Genomic DNA, 26,333 nt, shown 5'->3' on the forward strand with positions numbered 1-26,333 from the left:
CTAAAGGCCAAAGCCTCTGCAATGACAGGTTTCTATACATAGTTCATAGTTGAACTCGGACAAGCCAGAATTTCCCCACTAGAGTCACAAATCACAGCACCCAGCCCCATCCTTTTAAGTTCCATATCTACTGCTGCATCCCAATTAGCTTTTATGCTCATACTATGTGGTTTCTCCCATCTGGCCCCTTCTGTCTGAACCCCCTTCCCCTTGTCTCTTCAGTTGTAGTTCATTAGTTGTAGTAAATTCCTGAAGCCCCTTCTTAGCAGATTTCAGCACAGACCTAAGATCAACAAACTTACTGTCAAACAACCATAGATTTTGTCTAAGCCATATTTTTCTCAACACACAAGCAACTAACTCCACCTGCTCCATATTAAGTTGTTCATTAAGTTTCATCCATAAATCCATGAAGCTAACCTCATTACTACACCATTTTTGGGCATTAACCTCATTAATGTTCATTAACCCCATTAAGTTTGTTATGAAGCCCACAGAGAAGTGAATTGGGCTGAAACTGGAACAGACCGTGGGCTACGATATCTAAGGATTTGAAGTAATAAACGCAGTGTTGAGGAGTAGTTGGATGTTATGCACTTTTATCATTTTACTAGTTTGCCATTTTAAATTACAGCTGTAGATGGACACGTGTAAGGCAAATGTAAGCCAAGTTAGTTACTAACAGAGAATATAGGGAAAGTCTGGAATGTATGTGAGGCATGAATATTCTGTGAATGTCCTGAGGGAAATTATCTGGAGGATGGTGTGCCTCGAATAACACCGTGATTCTACTGCTATTAGATTTCCATTTCTATCATCTTCTACAATATTCATCTATTCCAATATCCATTAACAGACATATATTTCCATTTATTTCATCTATTACTCTAAGCTATATTACAGTGGTATTAGGTCTTCGATCTCGTTCCAATCATACATCCATTCATCATTTTTCTATTTTCTTCATTACTCAGACCACCATTTCCGCATGCATCCATTCATGGCGGATAATATAAGATCCAAACATCAAGATGTACTGCAGCGGCAGGAAGCTCAAGAAACTCGAATGCAGGCCCAGGAGGAAATGATGCATTTAATGCGTGCAGACATCGCTCAACTGACTGAGATGGTGAAGACTTTAGTCACCAACCAAACTGCACAAGTGGTTCACCGTGAAACATTTAATCAGCAAGACAGGGAGTTCCAGGAATTCCGGCGTGAAGGACAGAGAGGAGGTGAAACTGGATTTCCCTTACTTTGATGGCACCAATCCAGCATGTTGGATTTTCAAAGCTTCCCACTATTTTGAATACCATCAAACATCTCCTGCACAACGATTGTTATCACATGGATGAAGATGCATTAATATGGTATCAAGATGCAGTAGAAATAGCACAATTTAATAACTGGAAAGCTTTTTCTAGAGCTTTATTGCTTAGGTTTGGACCCATGGCCTATGACGACCCCATGGAGGCCCTCACCCGCCTTAAACAAGTATATATTGTGGTCATCTATAAAGCTCAATTTGAAACCCTCTCAAACAGACTTAGGGGACTCACTGAATCACACAAACTAAGTTGCTTTCTTAGTGGGTTGAAGGATAAAATCCGTCTTCCCGTAAGGATGTTCAACCCCTTGAGCCTAAATGTGGCTTTTGGACTGGCCAAAATACAAGAGGAATACCTGACTAGTTCAAAAAAATCAGTGAGGAGCTGGATGGACAGACACACTCCAATCAACCTGGGGTCAGGAATTAGTTATTCTCCTAATCAGTTTCAAGGAGCTGGTCAGAAACAGTTCAAGCCAAGGAAAGAAATTCCCTCATCTCAAATGGATGAGAAACTGAAGAAGGGTCTATGCTACCATTGTGATGAGAAATGGAATCCTAATTGCTTGTGTAAATCCCCAAAGGTGTATGTGTTGCAGGGGTGTGTTGAAGAAGGGGAAGATAAGGGTGAGGAAATTTTTTTTGATTCACATGAGATACAAGAGGGCCAACAAGGAGAAAACAAGCTAGAAATATCCCTAAATGCCATCACGAGAACTCCCAATCCGCATACCATGCGAATCCGTGGCTCTATTGGTAGGGAGAGGGTGCTGTTGTTGGTGGATTCAGACAGCACTCACAATTTCCTAGATCCTTCCATTGCAAGGAAGGCAAAGCTGAAACTAGACACCACTCAAAAGCTCAAGGTGCAAGTGGCCAATGGTGAGTTGGTCACAAGTGAAGGGGCATGTTCAGCCACCACACTCAGATTACAAGGTAACCACTTTACTACTTCTTTTTACTTGTTAACTTTGGGTGGTTGTGACGCTGTGTTAGGCATACAATGGCTGAAAAATATGGGCAATATAACTTGAAACTTTTCCAAGTTAGTGATGCAGTTTTTGTGACAAAATAGATTGGTTGAGTTGAAGGGTCTCCATTTGGGGAGACCATCCTTTGGGGAAGGAAGGGGTGTCATGTTGAATAGTTTGAATGGGCCCAAATGAGTCTTTATCCAATGTTCTGCTGTACAACCCACCTTCACAAACCCAAACACCACCCCAAACACAAAACCAAACAGCCCGCTAACCATGTTATTACAGCAGTTTAAACATGTTTTTGTAGAACCTAGCAGCTTACCACCCAAAAGAACCCATGACCACAAAATTACATTAAAAGATGGAACCCCAACTATATCCACAAGACCATACCGATACCCATTTTACTAGAAAACTGAGATTGAAAAAATTATCACTGATTTGCTCAAGTCAGGGATGATTAGACCTAGTTCTAGCCCTTTCTCCTCCCCAGTTTTACTAGTTCGAAAGGCTGATGGAAGTTGGCGCCTATGTGTGGACTATAGGGCCCTCAATCAAGAGAAGGTGAAGGATAAGTTCCCTATCCCCGTCATTGATGAGCTGTTGGATGAACTTTATGGTTCCGTGATTTTTTCTAAAATAGATCTAAGGTCCAGGTACCATCAAATCAGGGTGGTTTTCGAGGATGTTCCCAAAATTGCTTTTCGCACTCATGAAGGGCATTATGAGTTCTTGATAATGCCCTTTGGGCTCACCAATGCCCCGTCCACCTTCCAAGGGTTAATGAATGAACTTTTTAGACCTTTCTTGAGAAGGTTTGTGCTGATTTTTTTTGACGATATATTGGTGTAGAACCAAACGGTGGAGGATCATGTAGAGCATGTAAGGCTAGTGTTGGAGGTGCTAGCTAAAAATCAGCTCTATGCTAAGCTGTCCAAGTTCTGTTTTGGGGTTCGAGAAATGGAATACTTGAGACACATAGTGTCAAGTGAAGGTATTAAGGCTGACCCGAGCAAGATAGAGTCCATGGTAGAGTGGCCCATTCCTACCAACTTAAAGGTCTTGAGGGGTTTTTTGGGCCTAATGGGATATTACCGTAAGTTTATACGGCACTATGGGCTCATAGCTGCCCCCTTGACAGCCCTATTAAAAAAGAATGCTTTCACTTGGAATGCCACAGCTCAACATGCTTTTCAGCAATTGAAGGGGGTTGTTTCTCAACCTCCCGTGTTAAGGCTTCCAGATTTTACCAAGTCATTCACCATTGAGTGTGATGCAAGTGGGTGTGGTGTGGGAGTAGTACTCATGCAGGCTGGACAACCCATCTCCTATTTCAGTAAGGCCTTGAAAGGTAAAGCTCTAGCCCTGTCCACTTATGAGAGAGAGCTATTGGCTCTTTTCATGGTTGTACAAAGGTGGAGACCCTACTTATTGGGCCAATCTTTCACTATAAAGACTGATCAGCAGGCCCTAAAATACTTATTAGAGCAAAAAGTGGAAACCACGGCGCAACAGAAATGGGTGACAAAACTTATGGGCTATGACTTTAAGATTGAGTTCAAGAAGGGAAGGGAAAATAAGGTGGCGGATGCTCTTTCCAGGAGAGATGCAAAGGGAGATGAAGAAGAGGGGGTGCTGGCAATTATTTCTTTTCCCACACCAGATTGGATTGATGAGTTAAAGACTAGCTATTCTTCCTCACCCGAGCTATTGGACTTGCTAGCTAAGTGGCAGTCCAAGATAGAGCTACCTAAGGGTTATACAGTCCAGCAGGGGCTGGTCTTAAAGAAGGGGAGGTTTGTGATTAATCCCATCTCTTATTTTAAAGTCAAAGTATTGCAGTTTATACATAGCAACCCAGAGGCAGGCCATTCGGGGTTTCTAAAAACGTATCAAAGAGCAAAGAAGAATTTTTTCTGGCATGGGATGAAGAAGGATATCAAGGAACTGATAAGAAACTGTAAAATATGCCAAGTCAATAAACACGAGAACCTCTACCCAGCGGGTTTGTTGCAACCTCTTCCCATTCCAAACCAAGCTGGGGAAGAAACATCTATGGACTTTGTGGAGGGTCTTCCTACTTCTCAAGGGGTTAATGTCATCCTAGTTGTTGTGGACATGTTGACTAAGTATGGCCATTTCATGGCCTTGGCACATCCGTATACAGCTGTCAGAGTAGCTCAGACTTTCTTAAGGGAGGTGTTTAAATTACATGGATTTCCTAAGGTCATCCTTTCAGGGATCCCATTTTCTTAAGCACTTTCTAGAAAACCTTGCTCTCACTGCAAGGTACTTCTCTAAGCTATAGCTCAGCTTATCACCTGCAGAGCAACGGGCAAACATAAATCCTTAACAAGGCATTGGAAGGTTATCTAAGGTGCTTTGTGGGCTCTAAACCGAAACAATTTCCTCGATGGCTTCCCCTTGTCGAATGGTGGTACAACACATCGTACCACACATCAACAAAGATGACACCTTTTGAAGCCCTCTACGGCTACCCATCACCACAACTCATTACATACATTCTGGGCACTTCACAAAATGACGCAACAGACAAAATGTTGACAGACAGAGAACAGATCAAGCTCTTACTCAAAGAAAATCTCAATTTTTCACAACAAAGAATGAAGAAATTTGCAGATCAACGAAGAACGGAGAGAGAGTTTCAAATTGGAGATTGAGTATACCTCCATTTACAATTGTATCGTCAGAAGACAGTGGTTGCAAGGCAAAACCTGGAACTTTTTCCCAGGTTTTATGGTCCTTTCAAGGTGGTGCAGCGCCTTGGATCAGTGGCCTACCGCCTAGAGTTGCCACTGGAGTGCAAAATCCACCCAGTTTTCCACATTTTGTGTCTCAAGAGGAAACTAGGCACTCGGATCCAAGCCCTTCCCTCGCTCCTCCAATCAAAGATGCCGACGAGGTACAGCCGGAACCCGAAATGGTGGTGGAATGCCGTATGCGCCGACATGGGACTAGGGCTCAAACTATGGTCTTGGTGAAGTGGGTGGGACTTTCGGCAGAAGAGAATTCGTGGGAGTCCCTGCAGAGGCTTCGAGAGAGTTATCCCCACCTGGTGGGCCAGGTGCTCTAAAGGGGGCGGATCTGTTATGAAGCCCACAGAGAAGTGAATTAGGCTGAAGCTGGAAGAGACCGTGGGCTACGATATCTGAGGATTTGAAGTAATAAACGCAGTGTTGCGTAGTAATCGGATGTTATGCACTTTTATCATTTTACTAGTTTGCCATTTTAAATTACAGCTGTAGATGGACACGTGTAAGGCAGATGTAAGCCAAGTTAGTTACTGGCAGAAAATATAGGGAAAGTTTGGAACATGTGTGAGGCATGAATATTCTATGAATGTCCTGAGGGAAATTATCTGGAGGATGGTGTGCCTCGAACAACACCGTGATTCTACTACTATCAGATTTCCATTTCTATCATCTTCTACAATATTCATCTATTCCAATATCCATTAACAGACATATATTTCCATTTATTTCATCTATTTCTCTAAGCTATATTACAAAGTTTCATCCATACATCCGAGGCCGCAGGACAACTCCAGAGAGCATGCATAATTGATTCTGACTCTATTTCATAGATTGGACACAGACTGGACTTTATGATTTGTTTCTTGGCCAACTTATCTCTAGTAGGTAGCAGATTGTGACATGCCTTCCACAGGAAGTGCTTGACTGTACCTTGGACATTAAGCCCCCAAATAAGTCTCCATTCTTTATCATCGCATACTCCTTTTGATACTTCCCCAACCTTTCTTCTCTTCCTTTTGTGCTCAAGGTGATAAGCGTTCTTGACAAAAAAAATTTCATCATTTGAGTGCCCCCATACCAGTTTATCCCTTGCACCCCATCTACTAATTTGAATGCTGCTGATCAATTCCACTTCCTCTTCTGAAAATATTTCATTGAGTAGGTTTCTCTTCCATGTGCCTTCTTTACTGTTTATAAGTTGATCCACCTTGGCATTACTTGATAGGATATTAGTGGGTGATTGCACTCGAGGGTAGGCTTGTTGTGGTAATCACTTGTCTCTCCATATCTGCACCCCTGTCCCATTTCCCACCCTTCAAACCATCCCTTCTTTCACCAAATTAAATTCAGATATAAACTCTTACATATATAAGAGGGATCGTGACCAGGTTTTGCATCAAGCAACCCCTTATGCCTATAATACTTTTCTTTTAGAATCCTAGCCACCAATGAGGATGGATTATTTACCATTCTCCAGCATTGCTTAACAAGCATAACTGTGTTGAAACATTCTAGGTCCCTAAATCCCAATCCACCACTCCACTTGCCTTCACTGATTCTGTACCAGCTTCTTCACTGGATCTTGTTATCCTCTTGTTTATGACCTCACCAGAAACGAGCCATGATAGATGTTATTTCTTTGCACAATCTATTAGACAGCCTGAAGACACTCATTACAAAGGTAGGGACTGCCTGAACAACTGCTTTAAGGAGCACTTCTTTTCCTGCTTAAGATAAAAATGTGTTTTTCCAACTACTGATCTTAGACCATACCCTCTCCTTCAGGTTTCTAAATGTATTGTATCTTGATCTACCCACCATGGTTAGTAAACCAAGGTACCTTTCATAGCTACCACACACAGACATCCTTGCCATATTTCTGATTTGCAACTTGATCTGCATATCTATATTGGAGCTGAAAAATATGGTGGTTTTTTGTAAATTCAAACATTGGCATGAGGCCTCTTCATACAGCTTTAGAAGCCATTGTATTTGCTGCCACTCAGCCATCTTAGCCCTACAAAAAATGAGATAGTCATCAGCAAAAAGGAGATGACTGATCCTTGTACCCCTTCTTGTAACAACAACCTTTCTTCTCTCAGTAGCATTAATCAATGAGGATAGCCGCTCTGCACAAAGGATAAACATGTAAGGGGAGATGGGATCCCCTTACCTTAACCCTCTTGTTGGCTTTATAATACAATTAGGTTCCCCATTTACAAGCACTGAATATGTAACCGTAGTCACACACTTCAAGACCAAAGAAATCCATTTTCCCCCAAAACCCATCCTCCTCATCACAACCTCTAAATATCGCCACTCTATTCTATCATATGCCTTAGACATATCTAGTTTAAATGTCATACTTCCTACATTTTCCTTCTGTCTAGTTTTCATAGTGTCGAGTGTCTGATATGCAACCATCATATTGTCTGTAGTGAGTCTCCTAGAAATAAAAGCACTTTGGTTATGGGAAACAATGATTGGAAGAATTTTCTTCAATCTATTAGCTAGAACCTTAGAAACCAGTTTGTAAAGCACATTGCATAAACTTATTGGTCTAAAATCACTAGTAGCAGTAGGATTAGTCATCTTGGGAATGAGAGCAATAAGTGCACTGTTAACACTACCTTCCAGTTCTCCATCACCATTTAGGAAGTTGAGAATGACATTAGACACCTTCCCCAACTACACTCCAATATGCTTTGTAGAAGCATGCACCATAACTATCGAGTCCAAGGGACTTCAATGGGGCCACCTGCTTTAAAACCTCTTCCACCTCAATTTTAGTAAAACCCTTCTGAAGATCAGCATTCATTTGATTGGTAACTCTCGGGTCCATGTCTCTAATGCACATATCAATAGCCTCCCTTGTAGGATTAGAGGAGTTGAACAAGTTGTTAAAATACTCATGAAAAACACCGTTTATAATTCCTTGGTCTGTCACATTTTTACCCAAAGAATCTATAATTTCATTGATTTGATTCTTCCTTTTCATCTGACTGGCACAAGAGTGAAAGAACTTGATGTTTTTATCCCCCAATTGATACCAGTTTCTCTTTGCCCTCTATCTTCATATCAAGTCCATTTGCTCTAGCATCATCCCCACCTCCTCTTGCAACTGCCTAATCACTTCCACATTATGAGACCCCTCATTGTCCTGCTGTTGTTTTAATAGTTCAGTTTTCTTCTACAACACTGCCTCTGCATCCTTTTCCTTATGATAACTCCATCTACATAAATCACCCTTACACACATTCAGCTTTGACTACACCTTCATGAGAGAGTCTATTACACCATCAATTCTGTCCCAAGCCTATTCCACCACTCATCCAGGATCCATTTTGCATCAAACCTGAAAACTCTTTTCTCTTTTCTTTTATTCAACATCTTGAAACTTAAGTCTAAACACAAAGCCTTATGGTCAGACTGGCTTGCATCCAAAACCTCAAAACCTCAACAATCCCATCCTGAAAAATCTCAGACCACAAAGGATTACTAACAACCTTATCGAGCATTTCTTTTGTGAATGTGCTGTCAGAGTGCTTGTTACTCCAAGTAAACAGATTCCCCTTCCATCTCACATCAAACAAACTGTTCCCAGCCAAGGTCTGTCTAAAGTCTTCCATCTGTGATTCAAGTCTAGGCTTTCTGCCCCATTTCTCATATTGGAAGGCAATTTCATTAAAATCTCCTATTATGCACTATGGCATATGAGTATATGGGTTTAATAATGACAACAACTTCCATGAATCCCTTCTTTTACATGCTTTGAGATGGTCATAAAAGCTAGTGAATAGCCACGATAAATTTCTTTTCACACACCATACTATTGCATTAATGTGGAAATGAGAGTAGTTAGCTATTTCTACCTTAACCCCATTGCTCCACAATAAGGCCAAACCACCCTTCCTCCCCTTGCTTCAACAATAAAACATCCCTCCCATCCCATCTTCTTCTTAATACCTTCAAACTTGCAGCTTTTTGTTTCAATTTAGAATACCATTTCGAGTCTTTTTTCCTTCACCATCTAGTGAAGGCTTTGAACTGTCCAAGGGTTCCTAAGCTCTTGGTAGTTCTAAATTAAGATTTTCATAATGCTTGGCAGTGCTGGTAAACAGCCTCCTCCATTATTTGTTCATCTTCCACAAACTCCTCCCCTTAAATTCTACCTTTTCTTCTATGTCAAGCCTTCTTCATGACTGTTGTCCTTCTCATCCACCAACTTTCTCTTCCCATCATTTGAAAAAGCACTCTGGTTCTTATTGCCTGTGTTGCGTGCCTTTCTCTTCAACCTCCACCTCCTCCTCCCAACCTTCCCACCTTCTCAACTGGTTGCAGATCTACACAGGATAGTTGCTGACCCAAACTTGCATCCTCCTCTACCTCGGGTCCACCCTTTATAGCTTCAGAGTTGTCAACATGGTCCCTATTAGCCTTATGTGTTGTCTGCTCAGTCATAGAGACTGACTCACCCTCCCCCTTCTTTCCACCATACTAACTCATTTTATCAAATACTTGATCCTTCAATACAACCACCATATTCTGCACCACCCTTATAACCTCCACCTCACTCTGAGCTCTCATTGGATCCTCCATTGCTTTAGTTTTTCTCATCTGGTTCATTGGAGTCGTATGATTTGAAAGCCCCTCCACTCCCCACTCCTCTCTACTTTGATACCCTTCACTACCTTCCCTCTACTCCCTCCCTTAGTACTACTTGTTCTACATTCTAGTCCTCCAAGAGCTAGGCTGAGCATGCAGCCAGCTTCCATACTGCAATTTGTCCCCCACACCATCACATCCACCACCTATATGTCTAATTCTCCCGCATCTGAAGCATAATTTTGGTAGCTTCTCGTACGTCAAAGGCACCCATAATCTATTTCCCGCCAAGTTGGCAGTTCTTCCCCTCGTAATGACCTTCCTTATATCCATTTTGATCCTTACTCTCAGATAACATCCCCAGCCAATCCCATTGTCACCGACATCCACCTTTTTAACGCTGCCAATCGATGCACCAATTTGGTTGCCTACCTTAGGGGTCATACATGCCAATGGCAGGTTATTCAGTCATACCCAAAAGCACTCAAAATCAAAGTTCATACTCTGTGGAGGGGTCAAACCATCAAAAGGCTTTAGTACAAGAAGATGACTATCAAACAACAACGTTTTCCCATCCATAACTCTCTCTTTATCTCTCAAGATCTCAAAGGAAATTACAAACAAATTCACGCGGATCTCATTGATGGTAAAGGAACCGTTTAGCTTCCAAATATTTGTCAAAGTTGATCTAATGGCTTCCTTATTCATCCTTCGATCAGTGATTAGTTTCCCCACCAGACACCTATCACCCTCTGCCGACACCTTTTCTATCTATTCCTTCCCAATTTCTATTTCAGCATTCTCTTAAGCGGTTAACTTCAGATGATCCCATCTCTTCTCCAAGTCCTCCATTTTCACTAAGGCTTCAAGCATACAACCACCTCTTCCTCCCTCACTCAATGAGCATGCGAGACTGTTCCTCCACCTAAGCTTATCTTAGAAGAGCTCAATGGAGACTCTGAAGGATTTTTTTGTCTTTTAAGTAGAGTACTAAACTACTTATAAATTAATTGTAAGTTTATCATTTTTTAAATAAAGCTGAATTTAAACCGTAACTATTTTTTGTATTTAATGAGTAGCCACTAGTTCAACAGGGTGGTGCCTTAGATAATTCACATTGGGTTCCCTATAATTTTTCTTGAAATTTGGTTAAAAAACACACTTTCTAAAACTTTTTCCTAAATTTTACTTATCTTTAAAAAACTTTCTACATCTCACTCCCTATTATTTATCTATTCTATTAAAATAATATTTCTCTATTATTTCTTTATTATTTTTTTCTCTCACTTCTATTTACAAACTTAACTACTCACTATTTTATATTTTTTCTTATGTTTTGAACTATTACTCTCTAGAAAATATTTTAAACACAAATTTAATTTTTTTTTGTGGGTACGATAATTTTTTAAAATTATTTTTTTATATTTTTAAAATTATTTAAATTATTACTTAAAACTATAATAAATATGAGTATTAGAGAAATTGTAGATGATTGAAAGAAGAATTTGTTTAATTTGTTAGAATAAAATATTTATAAAAAATGATTTAAAATGAATAGTAGCTCCGTTCACATCACAAACTTTTTTGGGAATTAGATGGAGAGATGTTTTTGTTAAAATAATAATAATAATAATAAATAAATAAATTGTTTTGCTAAACTTTAAGGAATTAAAGGCTTTAGACATACACACTTAGTAAAAAGGCTCTCTTCTCTCGTCCTAGTTTTCTTTTCTCTATGAAGTTCACCGATCCATTGTTTTCACTGGGCGGAGGGGGTTTGGAGTTTAGGCTCCGACCACCTCCTCTCCTAGTCAGCCCCAGAGGCTTTTTAATGTTTATAGTTTGTTTTCTATTTTTTTTTCTTTTTCTTTTTATCTAGTTCTCTCTCCTTAGCGCCGATCCTCTCCGATCTACTGCCTTCCGACAACTTTCGACCAACATGTGACGCCGATTCAACCTCTCTGGTCTCCGACCTTCATGCTCGCAGAAGAAAAATGTGAATTTGCCCTGCGAGTTTGATGCATGCGCAGCCACAGCCTTGCAGTAGTTTCAGTCGTAGTTGCGTACCAGAGGGGATTTGGCTGCCACACGCAGCCCCACCTGTCTCAGAGACCTCAGATCCTTCAAATCTGCTCGTTCGTTCACCTCCTCAGGTGGCGCGTCATACATGTGCTGCCACCACCTGTGTTGGTTTGTTGCCGCCAACTCGGCTTGGATTCTGGCTGCTCTATGTTATTGCATTCTCTAACCAATGATCTTGTAAGAGGGATAGTGGATTTCTCCAAAAATCCACTCCAGATAATATGTGACAGTGCACCCACCACAGCCACCGCTTCTAGCGGAGGAAGATAGTTCCATTGTTCATTTTTTTGCAAACACTTTTTCTTCTTTATATAAGACGGCGTCCTCTTGTAGGATAGAGATAGGGACTAAAATATTGATCTCGAATAAACCTCACCCCCTTTCTATGTATTTAGTAATGTTTTCTATTGCTTTGGGGTGATTATTGGGGAACTCCACCCCCTTCTCATGTATCACTTTTTATGTTTAATGAAATTAAATTGTTAAAAAAAAGTAAATAATAAATAAATAAAGGCTTTAGACATCCGGATACGGATGCTCTTATGGCAGGCGAACGCATGACAACGTTCACGGTGGTGCATAACGGTTCTAAATTTCTAATGTACGGTGTCCAAGATCACAACTAGCTTGCCATTTCATAATTAGATGAAAATTTTAAAAGTTTAAAAAATATTATTTTGATAAAATAATACAATCATATTGGGTTGATTGTTAATTAAGTTTTAAAATGGTTGCTGACGGATTATTATTATTTTTTAAATAAACAAATACTAAACTAATATTATACATTTTTTTTATGATAAAATATTAGTATGATATTATTAAGATTTTGGTTATCATATTATTATAAATATAATTTCTATACATAACACTTATTTTTATTTTTATTTTAATTTAATTGAATTTTCTATTCATCATTACATATTTAATAAATAAATAAATAAAATATTGTGAGTGACGTTGGAAAATGATGAGCAGGATTTTTTTATTATACATGTTTGCATAAAAATCATAGAAATAGCTTAACATTTTCCATTTTAAAGTTGATAAAAAAAAACGAAACAAAGAAAAAAAGAACTGAGAAATTGTAAACAGAGCTACGATGTTCTGAAGGGCGGTCACGATTCAACCGAAAATGGGTGGATTATTCTGTTTCTTTCTGATAGAAAATGAATCAGATCTATCCCAAGTATGCTAGTATCTATCTGGGCCAAGGCCTCTAATTCTCAGATCTTTACCTCACCACAATAACTGAAAAACCAAATCAAAGAAGACGACGAACAAGATGTATATGGCATATGGCTGGCCCCAGGTGATCCCACTGGAACCAGGGCTCTGTCCCTCTTCCCAGCGGATCATCTACCTCAAGGTCATCAATCGCCTATTGCTAGTCGTCTCCCCCTCTCATTTAGAGCTCTGGAGCTCTTCCCAGGTACTAAATTTCATATACAAAGGATATATATATATATATATATATACATACACACACATATTTTTGGTGTATTTGTATGTGGGAGTATGTGTGTTTTTGCGAATTTGTGGGTGTGGAGAGTTTTTGTTATGGGCAAGCTGAATTTGTTGGGTTTTAACATTTTCTCTGTTGTTTTTGGGCTCTGGGGTTCAGCACAAAGTAAGATTGGGGAAGTACAAGAGGGATTCGGATTCGCTGCAGCGGGAGGGAGAGAATTTACAGGCTGTTTGGAGCCCTGATGCTAAATTAGTCGCTGTTCTTGTAAGTGTTTCAATCATTTTATTGTCTCCTTTTTTTTATTTTACTAATGTGTTTTTATGAGCTCGCTTACCCAAAAAAACAACAAAGAAGAAGCTTCAATCAGTTCAGTAAAAACTATGTCGTAGAATCGACTGGTATTGCTTTCTCCTACCTTATGGTAATTCGTTGGAAAGTGTCTTGGTACATCTCAACTCTGCACACATCTAGACATTTGTTTGTATAATTTCCCTTGTTGACAGATGTGGCAACGGCAATGTTCAATATTAACATTAGAATATTGTGCATTACGCTGGGAAATGAAGGGACAGAATGACTCAGCATGAAAAATGGGATAGGGAGTTTGATCTTGGAGTATGGTGTCCTGCATTGTGCTGTTTGTGTAGCTATACCAGTTTGGTGGCACGTTTGGAAGGGAATGAGAGCAAAATTTAAAATTCAATTTATCACCAACTTTTGTTACTGAGGTCTAGTGAATTCAAACACACAGTCTCCTTATGAAAAATATCCAACATTTTGCGGCATTAGTAGTTTGAAGGTATTTGGAAGGAGGAATTACTTTTTATTACCAAGCTATCACCTTTTTTTGCATTTTTTTTCCCCAAGCTACTGAATTGCATCCTAAAACTACCAAAACCCTATAACGTGCACCATTTGGTTAAGATTTCACCATTACCTATTATAAAAAAAAGATTTCACCATTAAGATGGATGAAAGCCAGGTCATATGATAGTTTTTAATGGTTATATCTTTAGTGGAGGGTGCACAGTGTAACTTTTAGGCGGTTTAAGGATGCAATGTGTCAAAGTTGATAACTTGAGTGTAAATTGAAAAAGTTGTGGTAATTTGGGGGTCAAAGTGTAATTTCCTTTATTTGGAAATTAATCTTGATGCCTTTAGTTCAACAGTAGTTTCAAATCGAATCCATGACCTCATCCTCCACCCCTTACTTATGGAGAGGAGAAGCTATCGGTTGTTGACTTTACCAATCATCCTTCACTGCAAGACTCTCTTCTTGTAGGATTAGGAATGTCACGTTATAACAATAGATAGCCAGATTATTGTGAGATTGCCAGGACATTGTGAGAATGAAGTTTTTGTTGGGTGGGATTAGCTTGGGTGACGCTGAGACGGGTAATGGACCTCCTAGCTTCTTGGAAAGCCATTCAGGGTAACTCTCAAATCGCCTCAATTTGGAAGATGGTTCCAATATGTTTATGGTGGTGTATTTGGAGCGAGAGGAACGAAATAAGTTTTGAAGATCAAATGTAGTCAATGGATGTCCTCCATTGGTCGATTGTAATTGATTTTAGTGGCTTGTCGTTTCATGAATTTCTTGTATCTCTAAACTAAGAATGCTTAGGTGTTACTCTTGTATATGTCCCATATACTTGGTTTTTTCTATTCTTTTGATCAATCAAATCTTGTTTACCGATGAAAAAAAAAAAAATAGATAGAGCTAATTTATAGTTGATTCATACTTATAAAAAAAAAGTGATTCATAAACTAAAGGAAAATTTTGCATATCACACTTCCATTCCACTTTCATCCAACTATGATGAGGTGTCATTGTCCATTAACCTTTGAATGTTTTGTTTGTAAAAAAAATAAAGGATGATCCAAGGGTGAGAAAAGTGCCACATTTTACATAGTAAGATGAAAGTGGGATACTTATAAAAAAAAAAGATGAAAGTGGGATGAGAGTGGTATGTAGCATTATTCTAAACTAAATCTCTAACCATAGTATGAAATTTAACAAAATAAAAATAAACTAAACAATTTCATCCATATCATCTTGTCATCAAATCCAAAACCTAACAATTATTTGTTGAACACTAATTTAGATCATGGTGGATAATTGGCCGGATGGTGAAGGTAGCTGTAGAGGGTGGTGTTCTAGCCGGTTTCTCGGTGGATAATGGTACTTATGGCTCTATCATGATCTCACATCTTTTATTTGCAGATGACACACTTCTCTTTTGTGAAGCGGAGATGGGCCAAATTCAAGCTCTACATGCACTCTTGTTGTGCTTCAAAGCGGTGTCGGGGCTTAAGGTAAACCTTGGTAAATCTGAGGTGGTGGCGGTGGGTGTGGTGCCTCATATCAGTTACCTCGCAGACCTTTTGGGGTGTAAAGTATCGTCTCTACCTATGAAATATTGGGCTTCCCCTTGGGGGCGACTTTTAAAGCTAGAGCTATTTGGGATGGGGTCATTGAAAAAGTGGAGAAAAGGTTGGCTGGGGGGAAACGGTTGTATCTATCCTCACTCTAATCACAAGTATTTTATCTAATCTTCCAACATATTTCTTATCTCTATTTCCGTTGCCTACTAGGGTGGTGAATAGGATCAAGAAGTTATTTCGGGCTTTTCTGTGGGGTGGTCAGGGGGCAGACAACAAATTCCATCTTGTTAATTGGAATAAAGTTTGCTCCTCAATCTCGAGTGGAGGATTGGGTGCATGAAATTTGAGGACTTCCACTAAAGTGTTATTGGGGAAATGATTATGGAGGTATCACTTGGAGGGGGAGTCATTGTGGAAGGAAGTTGTTGACTCCAGATATGGAGGTGCTTGGGGTGGTTGGTGTACCAATGTAATGAGGGGGGAGGGGGGGGGCATGGTGTGGGTTTGTGGAGATATATTGGGGGGGTTGGCAGTGTTTCGAAAATAATATCCATTTTATGGTTGGACAGGACACTAGAATTAGGTTTTAGCAGGATGTTTGGTGTGGAGAGCGCTCTTTGGAGAGGGCCTTCCCAGCTCTCTATAGTATTGCAGCTAATAAGGAGGCTTCGGCGGCGGACTTGCTTGTGTTTGCCCATGGTTCTCATCAGTGGAATATCCTATTCACTTGGGAAAATCATGACTGGGAATTGTCTTCAGTTTCAGAATTTTTCAGCTTAATATATTCCTCAGGAAGTGTAACGGTACAGGGTGACAAGTTACAATGGAGGTCCAGTGGCAGCAAGAAGTTCACAATGAAAACATATTATAAAATACTGGCTTCACAAGGTAATGTATCATTCCCGTGGAAAAGTATATGGAGAACTAGCGTACCTTCCAAAGTAGCTTTCTTTGTGTGGACTGTGGCTCTTGGGAGTATTCTAGCCACGGACAACTTAAGGAAAAAAGAGTCTCATTGTGATGGATTGGTGTTATCTATGCAAAAAATATGGAGAATCAGTGGACCATCTATTATTGCATTGTGAGGTGACAAGAGAGTTGTGGAATAAGATATTTAGTAGCGTGGGTGTCGCTTGGGTTATGCCGTCAAAGGTGGCTGACTTGCTTACTTGCTGGATCAAAGGCCGTCCCTAGGTGGCAGTAGCATGGAAAATGATCCTGTTGTGCATTATGTGGTGTATTTGAATGGAAAGGAATGCGCTATGCTTTGAAGATAGGGAAAGAACAGTGGCGGAGTTTCAGAATTTTTTTCTACACACTTTACTCTTGTGGTTTTCAGCCATTGTTCCGAATGGAAACAATGTGCATGATTTCTTATCTTTAATTTAGTGTTTTAGAATGTATTTAGGCATTTTCTTTTGTATACTCCCTGTGTACATGGGTTATGCCTATTTTCATTCATATCAATGAAACTTACTTCTTACTTATCAAAGAAAAAAAAAAAGATCATGGTCTCCGTTATTGGGTTTGGCTTGCCAACTTCTCATGATCAATACCTAGGACATTTAAAGCATAAAAAGAAAATGAGTTGAATATCCAGTAAATAGTAAAACATATAGGATAATTATTTTGAACCATGTTTTACCTTTGAAAACATTCTTAAACATCATGTTGGATGTAAACATCTTGTGGAACACACCTTCTCGACAATCTTCAATGTGACCTGCACATCCACCCATAACATTTGTACCAAAACACGAGAATAATCATACGTATCATGACAAAAGTTTTTCATAACCCACCCCGTGGGTAGCCCAAGTGGTAAGGGTGAACTTGTGTGCATGAGCCCCATGTCACAGGTTTGATTCCCCTTGGGATCAAACTGCGATTTAAGTGGCAGGTCATGGCGGTGGGTTGCTGTGCTAGTCTCCTCGGGGGTGAGGTCTAATGGCTCTACCGTGGGGTGGTTCCCCCTTCATTAAAAAAAAAGGTTTTTCATAACATTCAAAACATAAGAATGATCTTGAACTTTCATAACTTGAGAATAATCATGAGTTCATGACATGCATAACTTTCATACTAAAAATATTTGTGTAGCTTTCGTAACATAAATATGTTCATTATGTTTAAATAGCACATGAGAACTATATTTTGACAACATACCATATAGAATGTGCATAGAAAAGTGCTTACAGGAAAGGTCAATATCATAGCATATAACTTGAATATCTCTTTTCAAAAAATGGTCAATACTACTTGCCTTGTTTCCTAACTTGCACAGTATCCACACTTCCTTTGCAGCTTAGGGAAAACATTCATAACCATTACCATCAACCCCTTTTTACTCCTTCTAATGTTGAGTCATTTTTATACTTGCTTTGTTTACATGAATGGGTATGATTTTCCTTTTTTTTGAGCTCATGTTTCCAAGAATAAGACCTGGTTTGGTTCAGGCATTTTTTCAGAATTTGTACAGAATATCTCAAAACATTTTCGAAATCAAAGCAAACATCTTCAAATCTAAAAAAAATACACCATTCAACTTGTCATCCAATCATTTACCCAAACACAAAAAATCAAAACAAAGTTTACGAAAATCAAAACAAAAACTATTGGGAAGTGGGAGATATTTCTGTTAGAGGTTGAACAAAGAATTGCAATCTCTATGAATCCTTTAGGACTTGAAAGATGTGCTGTGGAGTGTAGGAGTAGAAAACATAGGACACTTATTTAACTGCTGGAACAGAAATAGAGATGGTAGCCTTCTAGAGTTAAGAGAACTGTACCGTTAAGTACCAATCAAGTGGCAGCAGCTTTGAGAGAATGGATGTTCAGACCCTGGCTTTAAATTTGGGACTTTAATCTGGATAGATGGATAGAAATGAAATCAGCAACTATCTCTTTATCCATTCATGAACAAGAGTGTTGGAAATTCAAAGTTTTTCTCACCTATAGCTGTGGTAGACTTGAAGGAGGTTTTTCTAATGCTTTTTCCAATGTTTTTTTTTAAGGATGAAATTAGAGAAAGTCAGGTTGAGAGGGACGACAGGCTCATGATAAAAGGGGACAAGTTCTTTTGGCAGCAATACTAGGGGTTCTAAAGAACAAAACTACGTGACACCATCCTTAAATGGCTGCTGACTCTCAGCACCTTTGTCCCTTCCTAGAAGCTTCGATTGTGAATTTTTCAATACAGCATTTTCCTAGGCTCTTTGAGAGACATGGCAGACTTGCTTTTACGGCTTCTAGGGTCCTAAAATTTCTGATATGTCAATACTTTTCTCCATTGGTCAGTTGTAATTGATTTTAACGGAATGAACTTCCATATTTTTTTTTGATAAGTAAGAAATTTATTAAAAAATCATGTAATTAGGCATAACCCAATTACACAGGAAGTATACAAGAGAAAATACCTAATTACAAACTAAAGCTGAAAAAAGCACGAAAGTCATTGGAACTAAATCCATCCATTACAGCACGAAATTCATGAACTTCCATGAATTTCATGTATTCCTAAACAAGAACGCATAGGTGATGCTCTTGTATATGTTCTGTATACTTGGGCTTTTGCCTATTCTTGTGATCAATGAAATTTTGTTCACCCATAAAAAAATTCTGATATAGAACCTGTCCGAGTTTTGGCAAATGTTTTTTTTCCCTTTTCCTACACCAGGCCTAATAGGGCCCAATCCAACAGTTTTCTTTACTTGCCTATTATCAAAAATCAGCATCCAAAATAAAACCAACCAGTCTTTGAAAATACCCTTATAATTGCATATGCCATAATCAACATAATTGAAATATTAATATACCAAGTCAGGGCTCTAAGTTCTTGGGTATGACACCCTTCGAGAGTGTGTTTGCATTTTCATACCATCGATCTTTTAGGGTGACAAGAGCTTTGATTTTGACCTAAATTATAATTTTCTTGACAAAAGAGACGTGACTTCATATTTTGTAGCATGTTGTACACTTTGTGTTGAATGCATACTTCAGATCTAGCTCTGAAACATTTTTCCGATGTGTCATCCTGATGCTTATTTATTCTTTATTTGCAGACATCATCTTTCTTTCTTCAAATTTTTAAGGTTCAGTTTACAGAGAAAAGAATACAGATTGGAGGGAAGCAACCCTCTGGTTTGTTTCTTGCTTCTATATCTCTTCTTCTGAGTGAGCAGGTGCCTTTTGCGGAAAAGGACTTGGCTGTGTAAGTACCCTTTACTCACAAAACGGAACCTCTATGTCAGTTGTAGTTTGTACTCTCAGAAAAATTGTATAATATCTTGGACTTCTTTACCAATTAGAGAGGGTTATATTGAAACCCACAAATTGTAACAGTATGGAAGATGGTCCCTATCTGCCTAGTGTGATTAATTTGGAGGGAAAGGAATTATATAAATTTTGAGGATTGTGAGGAGACGAAGGAGGAGATTAAGGCTATATTTGGTTGTTATAGTGAGCTCAACTCATCCCAAACCAATAATTGATGGGACCCATTACTTTTTCAATTTCCTATAAAAAAGTTAAACCCATCTCAACTTATTTCATATATTCAAACACATATATCAACCTATACATTCAAACACATCTCAATGGGACCCGCAAAATACTACTATTCACAAATTAACTCAGATCATCTAAGATCACCTCAACATCCAAATGCAGCCTAAAATATTACTTTTCAATACTCTGACCTTTAGGCAGCTTCTATAGATGTTAATGGGCTGAATTTTTATGATCTCTCTCTCTCTCTCTGTCTCTCTCTCTCTCACAAGTGTTCCTCTTGTTTACATCATGTATACTCGGGTTTCGCCCTTCGCGTTTACTACTACAATCTTCGATTACTTATGAAAAATGGTATGATATCTTTTAATTTCACAAAATTCACTCTGGTCATACTAGAATTATCGATTCCGTTTCGTACTCAGGTAAATCAGATGGAATATAGTCTGCATGCAGCGGTAAAGGATTACAAAACTTGCTTATTATTCTCCAAATAAAGTTTTATTTATCAAAAAAAGAAAAATTGCTTTGCTTGCATAAAGCCCTGAATGGAAGTTTCTTTGGCCTGATTCACGTTTCTTGAAGAGGTTAAGAAATTGTTTGACTTTTATCTTCCTCTCATCCAAGTAGCTTGAAAAGGAAAACAAATTGAAGTATAGGGAAGTATTCAAGGAAGTTCTGTTTGGTAAATGACATGTGATCTTGCTCAAATTTCCCATGTATGAGATTGTATTTTCTTAGTAATGTCATTAATATTGTTGATGATATGACCAACTTGGTTTCTATTTTTTCAGAGCACACTAATTTTTCTTGTTATTTCAATTTTGAATTAAATATTTATTTTCATGATGTTTAACAATGTGATGTTTGTTACTTATCAAAAAACATATTGCAACAAAAAAACAAAATGATGTTTGTTAGCATTTCATTTTTATAGTTTGATCTTGTGCCGTTCTTCTCACTTTCATACTGATAACTTTTTGGTAATATTTTTTCTTGGCAGGAGCAATTTTGTATGTGATAATAAGCACTTGCTAGTTGGACTTTCTAATGGATCTTTATATAGCATCTCATGGAAGGGCGAGGTAATGCCATACTGATAGGCATAAGCAATTTCTTTTCATCTAGATCACGTCAGCACATTTTGAGTATTGATTTTATAAGTCCTTTTGGTATCGAGACATTTTCTTCTAGTTGTAATAATTTTCTTTTAATAGATTGTTATAAGGGGGGGCCGGATATTTTCTCTCTCCTAAAATTTTTTCTCTCAGTACATTTCTTCTTTCTTTGTTTTTTCTTTCTGTTGGTAGTGGTGCGTTAATGGCAACATCTCATTGTGGAGATTAGTGTATTTGTCCATCCTGAGTTATTGTGTTGGTTGGCTTGGATGGGGCTGTGCAGAGAGGTTGTTATTGATCAGAAGGTTTTTGAGTTCAGAAAGGAGAATGAAAGGTGGTGGAGAATCACAGAGAGCAGTCGCCGTGTGGTGAAATACATTTCTTTGGATCATGAAGCCCTGGGATGGTTGGGTTCTATGGTAAGGGAATGTGCAGCTTCATTGGGCTCTTTAGAGTTCCTGAGAACTCATAGAAAAGGAAATAATATGTTAATGGTGAGGAGGGGATGTAATAACAATGGTTGTTTTATCTTCATATCGGAGTTTGGGCATGAAAAGAGGAGAGGTCTGCTAGTGGTGCCGGAAGGAAGGAAGGAAGGAAGGGGGAGGGTTGGAGGAACTTTGGAGTTACATTGAAGGAGCTCAGTCCTCCTTCCTCTGTTTCGAGTGTGAGAAACAAAATAGTTAGTGTGGTTCAGGCAAGAAACTTGAAGATGATGAGGGGTGATGGTGGTGCTCCTCCGTTGACAATAGTTGGTGCACAGTCATACAGTGAGGTGCTTCAAGCACAGAAGGGTCAGTCTCGAGCCGTGAGTGCTGTGTTGCCAGGCGTGGCCAGTACAGAGATCGTGCATAGACGAGGGGGTGATGGCAGTGTACTGTTGGAGCAAAATGAGGAAAATATTTTAAGGGTGCTGGGTGAGATGGAGAGAAAAGTTGGGACTTTATTAGAGGAAATAGATTGGCTGAAATGCTGCGTTAAGGGTAAGGAGGTGCTGAGGGTGGGTATGGGCTATGATACGGGCTTTATTGAAGGGAGGGGCTAGGGCCATGATTCTGGCTTGAGGGTTATGGGTGTAGGGAGAGGGCATGTGGAGCAAATTGTCTCGACGGGGATAGAGATGGGCCCTGTTTTAGGCCAGGCAGTAGGCCCAAGGAAAAGTTGGAGGGCAAAGCAACGGGTGACCGAGATTACGGCCCAGGTGCCGAGTCATATTCCGATGGCGCCGATAAGCGCCTCGCCGGTCTCCCCACCGGCATAGAAAGAACCACCGGTCGCGGTAGAGCACTATGGTGAGCCGGTAGAGTCATTCCGGTGGGTAGATTTGTAGGACGGCGAGATGGCAGAGGAGATTATAGTGGCTAAGACCGTGAGGGTTGATCCCCCGTCGTCGTCAGGTGGGTTGTTGTCGGGGAGTGCACAGACTCAGTTGTGCGAGGTGGTCGAAGGCCCAGATGATGCTCCTGAGTGTTTAGTCTTGCCAGCATAGGATGGGTTTTTGGTTGATTTCCCGTCGCCAATTCGTGGGTTGTCTTTGGAAAATGCACAGACTCAGCCATGCGTGGTGGATGGAGGCCCAGCGGTGATTCCTGTGCAGTCAGTTGTGTCAGAGCATGACATCCCGATACTGAGGTCTCCGATAGACTCTCTATCACTGGAGATGGTTTCTTTTGAAGAGAATAAGCTTGGGGATGGGGTTGAAGAATTAAAATTTTCTGTACCTGCCAGTGGGGAACCAGATTCAGTCTGTGGCTCGGAATTGGTTTTTTTTACTCCTACCAGCACTGGTGAGGAGGGGGCCATTTTAACTCCTTTGTGTACACTTTCTCCCAGTTCTAATTATGGGAGTTGTTCGTCAAAGTGAATTTTCAAGAAAGTAGAAGAGATTTAAGCTGTCATTGGGATTTCGTTTGGAGGTTACGAAGAACAATTTAAGGCTCTCATCGTAGCTCTTGAGGATAGCCATTCGAAGTCAGCCTCAAAGTGAGATAGGGAACTTAAAAAGTTAAAGTGCTCCATTAATCATGATGTGAAAGAAGGGTGTGGCGGAAGGGATAGATCGAGAGGGAGGGGCAATATAGTTTTGTTATGAAACCTAAGATTCTATCATGGAATGTTCGGGGGCTCAATGATCGCAATAAATGCTTTAGTATTAAATCGTTATTGCGGATGTGGAAAGGTGATGTAGTGTGTTTGCAAGAAACAAAGTTGCGATTCATCGATAGGAAAATTGTGAGAAGTTTATGGAGGTGCTCGTATGTGGGTTGGACTTATTTGGCTTCTTGGGGAGCCTCAGGTGGAGTGTTACTTATGTGGGATAAAAGAGTGATTAAGTCGATTGAGGAGTGTATTGGAGAGTTCTCGGTTGTGACTCTTTTTAAAAACGTGGTTGATGGATGGGAATGGGCATTTGCAAGTTCCTATGGTCCTAATGTGGATAGGGATAGGAGAGGGTTGTGGGAGGAGTTGGCAGGCATATACTCCTTATGGGATGTGCTGTGGTACATGGGAGGTGATTTTAATGATATTCACTTTCCTAGTGAGCAATCAGAGCATTGTTGACATTCTATGACTATGGAAGAATTCAGTGAGTTCATCTTTGATCTAGACCTCATGGATCTCTCTCTGGTAGGGGGAGAGTACACTTGGTCCAGTGGGCGGATTTGGTCGAGATTAGATAGATTCTTTGTATCTCCTTCGTGGGAAGCTAAATATTTGAAAGTAAGTTAGAAACGACTAGCTCGAGTTAGTTCAGATCATTTTCCTATCTTTTTGGATTGTGGGAGGTATTCACAGGGGGCGTCGATATTTCAAGTTTGAAAACATGTGGCTAACAACAGTTGGGTTTGTAGAGATGGTACATGCTTGGTGGTCTTCATATCAGTTTATTGGTACTCCAAGTTACATTCTTGCAAGCAAGTTGAAGGCACTGAAATAAGACTTGAAGAAGTGGAATTTTGAGGGTTTTGATCACATTGACAATTAGAAGACTACATTGTTGGAGGAACTGCAAGACTTAGAGGAGAAAGAGTTCTTGATAGATAATTTGGAGGAGGTGTTATTGAGGAAGGGCTTGGTGATGGCAAACCTGGAGAGGGTTTTGTTGTCAGAGGAGATTTCATGGTATCAAAAATCCAGAGCCCTTTGGTTGAAAGAAGGTGATAGGTGTACGAAGTTCTTTCACAAAGTGGCTAATTCACATTGGCATAACAATGCTATTGAGTCACTTCAATCACGTTCTCAGATGCTATCTTCTTCTCCCGAGATAGAAAACCATATAATACAATATTATGAGACCCTTCTCACAGAATCGGTTCCTTGGAGGCTGAAGCAGGATGCTTTGCATTTTGAGGCAATTGACTCGCAGAGTGTGAGTGTGTTGGAGAGACCTTTTATTGAAGAAGAGATTTACAAGGTCATATCTGGCATAGCCAAGGATAAAGTGCCGGGGCTAGATGATTTTTCAATGGGTTTCTTTCAAACTTGCTGGGACATTGTGAAAGGTGATGTTATGCAGGTTTTCAGTGAATTTCACTCTTTCCAAAAGTTTGAAAAATCCCTTAATGCGACCTTTATTGCTCTCATTCCCAAGAAACACATGGCTTTGTCTATTGAAGACTTTCGGCCTATAAGTTTGGTTAGTAGCGTATATAAGATTATCTCAAAGGTTCTTGCTAACCAGCTTAGCCCGGTGTTGGAACATATTATTTTCAAGTCCCAAAATGCTTTTATTCGAGAGAGACAAATTCTTGATTCAATACTCATTGCAAATGAGTGCTTGGACTACAGATTATGGGAGGGAGGTTCAGGTGTTCTGTGCAAGCTTGACATGGAGAAGGTATATGATCATGTGAATTGAGAATTTCTCTTATACTTGCTTGAGAGATGTGGCTTTGGGGATAAGTGGATTGCATGGATGCGTTATTGTATTTCAACCACTTGGTTCTTCGTTCTGGTTAATGGCACACCTGCTGGTTTTTTTTATAGTTCGCGGGAATTGTGGCAGGGAGATCCTCTATCTCTTATTCTATTTGTTATAGTTATGGAGGCTTTAAATAGGATGGTGCAGGCAGCTGTTAGGGAGGTTTCTTATCGGGTTTTCAGGTGGGCAATGGTTCTGGTGGTCCTATTATCATCTCACATCTTCTTTTTGCAGACAATACGTTAATATTTTGTTAAGCGAATGGTAGCCAAATCCAAACTTTACGAGCATTGCTACTTTGCTTTGAAGCAATGTCAGGGTTAAAGGTGAATTTGGACAAGTCTGAGATGGTTCCTGTGGGTGCGGTCTCTATTATCCTCAGCTTAGCAAGCCTTCTGGATTGTAAGGTGTCCTTTTTCCCAATGAAATATCTGGGTTTCCCGCTGGGAGCAACTTTCAATAATAGAGCTATATGGAATGGGTAGTGGAGAAGATAGAGAAAATGTTGGCTGGTTGGAAACGGGTGTATTTATCAAAAGAGGGCCGCCTCACTCTTATCAAGAGTATTCTCACTAACCTTCCCACTTATTTTTTTATCTTTGTTTCCTATGCTTGTAGGGGTGGTGAACAAAATGGAGAAAGTCTTTAGGGCGTTCTTATGGGGAGGCATGGGGGAGGAGAAGAAATTCCACCTAGTTAGATAGAAGACTGTATGTTCCTTAGTTGTGAATGGGGGGTTGGGAGTGTATAACTTGAAAACTTTTAATAAAGCTTTATTGAGAAAATGGCTTTGGAGATATCATTTGGAGGGATGATCATTGTGGAAGGATATTATTGATGCTAGACATGGTGTCGCTTGGGGTGGTTGGTGCTCTGAGGAAGTGAGAGGGGGGTATGGTGTGGGTTTATGGAAGTACATAAAGAAGGGGTGACTATGTTTTGTAAATCAAATTCGCTTTGTAGTTGGTGAGGGCATTCGTATCAGATTTTGGCAGGATGTGTGGTGTGGAGAACACACATTGGAAAGGGCTTTTCCGGCCTTGTACCATATTGCAATTAATAGGGAGTCTTCAGTGGCGGACATGCGTTTATTCTCTCATGGTGCGCATTAGTGGAATGTTCTTTTTAGTATGGATTTCCATGATTGGGAATTACCTATTGTTTCAGAATTT

At 39.7% G+C, this 26,333-nt stretch overlaps 1 protein-coding gene across 6 annotated transcripts in view; it reads left to right on the forward strand.

Annotated features, from left to right (window-relative positions):
- The first annotated feature begins 12,819 nt into the window (after positions 1 to 12,819).
- LOC109003518 (guanine nucleotide exchange factor subunit RIC1-like) overlaps positions 12,820 to 26,333 on the forward strand; it is a 35,634-nt gene continuing 22,120 nt past the window's right edge. For 5 of the 6 annotated variants that reach the window (XM_018981670.2, XM_018981672.2, XM_018981671.2 and 2 more), the window contains exons 1-4: positions 12,820 to 13,197; positions 13,390 to 13,497; positions 19,677 to 19,825; positions 21,125 to 21,206. In XM_018981670.2, coding sequence (XP_018837215.1) covers positions 13,051 to 13,197; positions 13,390 to 13,497; positions 19,677 to 19,825; positions 21,125 to 21,206 — 486 coding nt within the window. In that variant the 5' untranslated portion in view covers positions 12,820 to 13,050. Of the gene's footprint in view, positions 13,198 to 13,389; positions 13,498 to 15,457; positions 15,550 to 19,676; positions 19,826 to 21,124; positions 21,207 to 26,333 lie in introns of those variants that run through there. The other variant, XM_035683309.1, reaches the window with a different exon arrangement.

Source organism: Juglans regia, chromosome 12, assembly GCF_001411555.2.
Source record: "Juglans regia cultivar Chandler chromosome 12, Walnut 2.0, whole genome shotgun sequence".
Lineage (NCBI taxonomy): Eukaryota > Viridiplantae > Streptophyta > Magnoliopsida > Fagales > Juglandaceae > Juglans > Juglans regia.